The sequence below is a fragment of the Microtus ochrogaster genome, linkage group LG7_11 (assembly GCF_000317375.1).
Source record: "Microtus ochrogaster isolate Prairie Vole_2 linkage group LG7_11, MicOch1.0, whole genome shotgun sequence".
NCBI lineage: Eukaryota > Metazoa > Chordata > Mammalia > Rodentia > Cricetidae > Microtus > Microtus ochrogaster.
The window spans coordinates 19,266,438-19,273,126 of record NC_022032.1 but is presented as its reverse complement, the minus strand read 5'-3'; the positions used below and the strand labels follow the sequence as shown (position 1 = coordinate 19,273,126).

Genomic DNA, 6,689 nt, shown 5'->3' with positions numbered 1-6,689 from the left:
CAACAAAAACGAGACACTTAGTCCTGTTTCCAACCCCATGGCAAACATTTGTAACTAGAGTTGTTAATAAAAAGACCCAAAGCCTCTGCTTCCCTCGTTGTTCTCAAGTTGGGCAACTGAGAAATTTTACCAGATGTAGAGACGAGTAGGCGGCTCGTGGGAGACACCAGCGTGCTCTAAGCTCTTCTACTTAACACCTGCAAAAAAATACAAGCTAGCATGGATGGCGTCATCGAGTATTTCGGCTTTCTACAGCTTGTAAGTCTAAACAACGTCCAAGCCTTTTTTTTCTTTTGTCTCTAAGAGAATATATTCTCTGAGCTAAACCAAAATTGTCCTCCTTTTGTTCATGAGTTTCTACATAGACTTTCTGGCGGGAATTCATGGCTGAAGGACAAAATACTATATAAGGAGAACATCTCTTTTCATTTGCTTTAGAACATTTTTGGGGGCTGGAGAAACGGCTCAGTGTTTACGAGGATTGGCTGCTCTTCAGCAGGACCCAGGTTTGAGTTCCAGGACTCGTATGGTGATTCACAACCAATTGTAACTCCAGCAGCTTCCAGGGAGTCCAACTCTTCTTCTGGCTTCTGTGGGCACTTCATGTGGTGCACAGACATACATGCAGACAAATTACCCATCCACATAAAAATAACACATAGGATGTTCAAGAAAATACTTAAAAAATTTTTAATTTTTATCATTGATATTTTATATCTTACGTTACGCATTTTAAAATAGGTTTTATATGGCATTCATTTCTTGTCATTAATTCTTCTACATATTAAAAACCTTAGATTGAATTGTTTGAAGAATAGTGTTTATTCTAAATAATGAATGTGTAGTTTTGGGGCATGCCTCAGAAGCCACAATCATATAATCTAAATTATCTAATTACAGCCTATATCTCTCTGTAATTTCAGATTTTATAGGCACTATCATATTTTACTATAATATTAAGTTCCTTATTAAACTTGAATGTGTACAATTCACAATGTGCTCTACTCTATTTGAAATCTGTGAACTCTAATTTAAAGGAAACCAATGTTATTTCCGTGTTTATTGGCTGACTGACTAATTGAGACAGGGTCTCAATGGGTAGCCCAGGCTAGCCTTCAATCTCTAGATAATCTTTCTGTCTTAGTTCCACATGGTGGGATTACAGACGTCTGTCCCCATGCCCAGCTTGGAAAATACATAACATAGTGTACACTAATGTCTAACGATTCCTCATGAGTCATTCGGCCTTAGTTTCTTCGGTGTCCAGTCAAGCATGCAGCTGTGCCCCGTGCTTCCCTTTCTGGTTCAGCAGTGCTCTGCTTCCCTTCTGTGCAAGGCTTGCTGTCTCACTGAGGGGTGTGAGCTTATAGGGCTCAGTAAGGGTGTAGGCACCAAATACTTCCGTGTTGTTTGTGGTTTGAAACCAGTGTCCTGTTATCCAGTCCTGAAAATGTTAAGTAGCTGAGGATGACCTTGAACTTCTGAGCCTTCTGAGAGCTAGGATTACAGATGTGCACCGCACACTCGGGTTATTTAAAACTGAGGATCAACTCTCTGTGTTTGGGAGGTAAAGACGGCACCACCTGAGCTGCATCCCTAGCCTTTAAGTACGGCTTAAATAAATTCCATTTATTTCTCTTTTGGTGGCCCCACCTTTAACCTCTGGCCCTGGGGTGCCTGGTTTTGTCAATTCTCATGCTTTTCAAGAGCCTGGAAATTCAATTCACTTGTCTTTCTATTTTCTCAGTTGCCGTTTTTGGTTTTAATTTTCCCAGATTTTCTAAGACAGTTGCCATTCACTTATGTTCTGCCTTCCAAAACGTTGTTTTCCGGGACAAATTCTTAAAATAACCCCTGAACAAAAGTGAGATGCATTTCCCATCCACTCACATTCTGGATCTCTATAAGAGCTGATTTTAACAGCTCAAACAAGCATGTTTTACTGCAGAGGTTCCAATCTCGAATGCCTATGGGAGCTGGGCGGGTATTTTCTTGGAGAAATCAGGGTTGGACCTGATAGGAGGCAGACACATGCTCCATGTTAATGAGCAGCAGCTCCAGCGGGTAGACGCGACAGAGTGACGCCACAACAGGCAGACTACCAGAGAGGGTCCCCATCACCCCTTCTCGCTGCTTTCCCGCTGGGTGACCTTTAAAGGGACAGATTCAGAACTGTCTGGACATCCCTGGCGAGGAAAGTAGGTAAGAGGTACAAGCCAAGGACTTTGCTGTTGGGGCTAGCTTAGGTGACTGAGGAGGTGAGTCTCAGCAGGACTTTCAAGGCAGACTGCCCGGGGCCAAACGCCAGTCAGAGCTCGTGTCCAAATCCTTGGAAGACTGAGCTGAGAGTTTTGGAGGTGACAGGAGAGACAAGGTTAAGGCTTGGGCTGAACTATGCGGAGAGCAAGTTCTCAGAAAGACATGGAGATCAGCAGTGGGGCCCAGTGAGTCCTAGCAGGTGGTCCCCCCATAGGAGATGTCATTCTGGGGTACAGAAGAAGGCACGCCGAGTTAGAGAGAGAGAAACAACCCTGATGAACCTTGAGCTTCCCATTTTACTCGATGTTTATGTGAGCAAGATGTTTTAATCAAAAGAGCCCATGCTGTGTGCTGGAGACAAGGCTGATTTGTTCGGAGCACTTGGTATTCTTGCAGAAACCAAGTTGAGCTCCTAGCACCTCCATAGCGGCTCATAACCTCCCTTAACTCCGGTTCCAGGGGACCCATCCCTTTCTTCTGACTTCTGGAGGTATCCGGCATGCACATGGTACACATACATACTCGCACAGAAAACACACACATACATACAATAAAATAAACCTAAAAGATAAAAAGAGCCCAAGCCCAAGCCAAAAAAAAATGTATAATGGGAAACATATTGAATTACCCTAAACTCGAAAATTTCAATGCTCCTCCCATCAGCAGAAACTTAGGGCCCATGAGAAACAGCGAGGGAGTCGAGGAAGTTCTTCAGTCAATGAAGTGCTTGCCTACCAAGTAGAAGGGCGAAGTTGGATCCTCAGCGCTGTTAAAAAGGCAGGGGTGCCGACAGCTACTTGTAAGGTCAGCTGGCAACGCAGAGAAGGGCAGATCCCGGGGTTGCTGAAAACTCATCCTAGCCAAACCAGCAAGCCCCGAGTCCCAAAACCCAACATTGACGGCCCCTGAAGAACGACATGAAGGTTGATGGCTGGCCTCTACAAACATGGTCCCTCTTTTTCAGGACCCCGCCCCCTCACCCCTGAACCACGAACACATTCCAGCCCCTACCATACACACAAGGGACTGAAGTATAACGAGAACCCGGGCTTCTTATGATACTTGTCTGTTTGCGTGCTAACACAGGAGTGGATCCTCCTGCTGAAACGATGATTCCACCGAATACTGCTTCACTGGGAATTTAAAAACATGCTTCCCGTATTTATTGTGTTTGTGTTGTCCCGTGGCACAGCTATTTGCCTACAAAACAGAGAAATCCTGGAAGCGGCTTCCTGACAAGCACGCTAGGAAAAACAGACACAGACACCTGCGGATTCTGTTAGAATACATGGTTGCTATTTGGCATTTCTTACTACAATTATCAAAAGCAATTCTGAAGGAAAAACAACTCGACTCCCCCAAATATCCAGGTGTTACCACATCCAATGGTGGTATAACAGATGGAAATGGTTGGAGCATAAGGTTGAAACATTATTGCTTTAAATGTCACCATTGCTGTCCCCAAAGATAAAGAATTGCAAATCGCAGATAATACTGGTTTTGTCACGAGGTGGGCTTTTGCCTTCCCATTTCTTGCCCTCACTACACAATAGGATACATGCCTAAAAAGCCGTGGCTTCAGATTGGGAGGTGACTGTTCGCACTCCTTCTGCTAAAGCCATCCATGTCGTGGGCCAGTGTAAGTGTGCGTGGGTGCGAGCATGCGTGTTCTCGTCTGCAAAGGACTTAGGCTTTGGGGTACAGAGTGACGGTGTCGTAGCCTTCTGGGGGTCTCGTACGGGCTCTCGCGTGGGTCTCACAGTACAGCTCCCCCTCCACGAAGAAGTAGCCCTTCTGCTTGAGGTTGAGGTTACAGTCAGCACACACGAAGCACTCGGGGTGCCGGTACTTATCCCGGGCCTTGACGACAGCGCCTCTGCAGGGAGAAGACAGAGAGGACACGGGTGAAACCAGTCCAGAAAGGAAGAGGATGCTGCCCGTAGGCTCGGCAGTCTCACAGTCAGGAACCACAGCGCACATCGGATATTTTCATGACACATTTGGTCTCACCTCTGATACCGAGGTGTGAATAGTCTTCATTGTCTCGAACACGTAACTTCGAGAACTGTAGGCTCCTGTCTCATACCCCGACCCCAGATTCTTTACAAGTGGGAGCACAATCTATGTAGTTGCTTTGAGTCAGCCATGGGATGTAAAGTTAGAAGTCCCTCTGCTGACTTTCTATCCTAAGTCCAGCATCTACTCTACCCAGTAGAGAGGGCACACCCATTGGGTGGGCTCACTTTAACCAAGGACACGGTTTCTTTTTCTTTAGGCGTAATAATTAGTTTTGGTGATGTCATGAGTTGCATGTTTTCAGAAATGCTGTTAGATCACCCCCTTTTCTTTCTGTCCCCCCTCTGTTCCTTCCATTTCTAAGCAGGCCCCTCACTCGCTCACTGCTCTCTTGGATAACTGGGCGAATTTTGTCTCTACTTGTGCTGGGGAGAAACGAATGGGCGAAGTGGCCACGTGAAACACACTTAAGATGATATGATTCATTTAAAAACATCTGAATTCAGAAAAGGTGACTGTTTCCATGTGGAATTTCTTGACAATGAAAGTTGGCAGTATTTTAAAAATTTCTATCTTGATATTTGTATAATTAAAATAATTGGTCACACAATGCATTTTAATTCACAGCCCAATGGTCCCTGCATCTGTTTCTCTTCTATATAGAGAACTAAGTATTCAAAGATGATATATTAATGAAATTTACTTTTAAACTGGAAATCATGATTCTTGAAAATGGTTTTCATAAGCACATTTGGGCAGAATCTTTTTTCACAAACGTATTTCTGAAGGTACAGCCTGCTGACTCACATGCTACGCCAATTTAAGGTTCTGACTCCAGCACACTGGCCAAATACGCTAAAGCCTTGTAGATGTTCTATTTTAAGTTAAGGAACAGAAATTTAACTTTTTCAACATTGCCTTTCTACATAAAGGCTTAAAAGTACAAGAAATGGAAAACTGCCAAGGAGACCCAACGTGAATTCCCGAGTTAAAGCAAGACGTACACAATGCCGCTGCCACACTTGTCACAGAGTGGCATCCTCGGGGCACTGCCAGCTCCGCCGTGGACTTTAGTAACTGGAGCCCTTACGCTTCTAGTGCCAGCGGGACGATCATCTGAAAAACAAAGCGTTTCCATTTATGGTAGGGAACAGCTGGCTCCGTTTGTACTTGGGAGTCTGTTTGACAGCGGAGCACTTTAGTGTCTATTTTAAAGTGTGCACTTTAGCCCAAGGAATCCTTCAGCTGCGTCCACCCCGTGGTTTCAAAGGGAGTAGGACCCACTGGTGCAGAAGAGACTTGGTTCTGAAACGGCCCCTTTAAAAAAAATGAAATTGCTTCCAAAATCTGCTATTGGGAACTCTTGCAAGATGCTGGAGAGAGCAGAGAGCTTCTTTCATTGGATGTCCTCCGGGGAAAAAAAAAATGCGACATAAAGTTTGCCATTCCAATGCTTTCTGAGGATACTCACCTGCTGCATATCATGTGTGTTCTGTACCCTTTTCCTTATCTGTAGACAGAAACTGCAGCCCGTGTAACCACCAGGCAGGAAGTGCTCTGCCTCTCCCTCTCAACCCTAGAAACCTCTTCTCCACTTTCTGTCTATAAATTGGTCTGCTCTAGATGTTCAATATAAACAGAACCAACAGGATCTTTCCTTTTATGTCTGGTTTCTTTGACCTAGCCTACAGCTTTCCAGGTTCATCCAGATTCTCGCGTCAGTCAGGATCTCAGACCTTTTAGAGGTGGAATAACACTGTGTCCTGGGTATCTTATCAAGTTTTGTCTATCTGCTCAGGTCTCAACGGGGATTTGAATGTTTCTATCCGCCTGGTCCTTGTGAATAACTGGAATACCATTGTACAAGTGTGTGTCTGCATTTCTGCTTTGAGATGTCTGTGTAGGCACAGAACTGCTGCGCTGTTGCTGAATGAACTTTCTAAGGAGCACCTGCCCTGCTTCCCACAGTGGTTGCATCGTTCATATCCACACCACTGATGGACACAGTTGGCCATTGTTTCTGGAACTTTGCCAGCACTTAATTTCCACTTTTGCACCCATCCTCATGAGGCGTTTCTGCCTTTTGTGCGACTCTTGAAGGGCACTGTATATCTTATAGGGAGAAAAATGCCTGGGCTGAAGTAGAAACTTTAGGACAACAGAATTGGGCGAGAAGTTAGCGCTCCGACGTACTGGTTGTGCGACCTTATCCAACTCCGCTTCTCTTCTGCCTCTGTTTCTCATTTGTCAATTGGGGCAAATAATAGTTTCTACCTTCCCGAGTTATTGTGAAAACTTAGTAATACTATATGCAAGGCACTTTGCCCAGAGCAAGGAGCACTGTAGGTTTTATTTCATATCTATCTATCTATCTATCTATCTATCTATCTATCTATCTATCTATCTATCTATCT

The 6,689-nt window shown here is 44.6% G+C and overlaps 1 protein-coding gene across 2 annotated transcripts in view; it reads right to left on the bottom strand.

Moving 5' to 3' along the window:
- Nucleotides 1–3,393: 3,393 nt before the first annotated feature.
- Pdlim3 (PDZ and LIM domain 3) overlaps nucleotides 3,394–6,689 on the bottom strand; it is a 32,450-nt gene continuing 29,154 nt past the window's right edge. For both annotated transcript variants that reach the window (XM_005362571.2, XM_005362570.2), the window contains 2 exons: nucleotides 5,280–5,391; nucleotides 3,394–4,135 (listed from right to left, as the gene is read on the bottom strand). In XM_005362571.2, coding sequence (XP_005362628.1) covers nucleotides 3,946–4,135; nucleotides 5,280–5,391 — 302 coding nt within the window. In that variant the 3' untranslated portion in view covers nucleotides 3,394–3,945. The remainder of the gene's footprint in view (nucleotides 4,136–5,279; nucleotides 5,392–6,689) is intronic.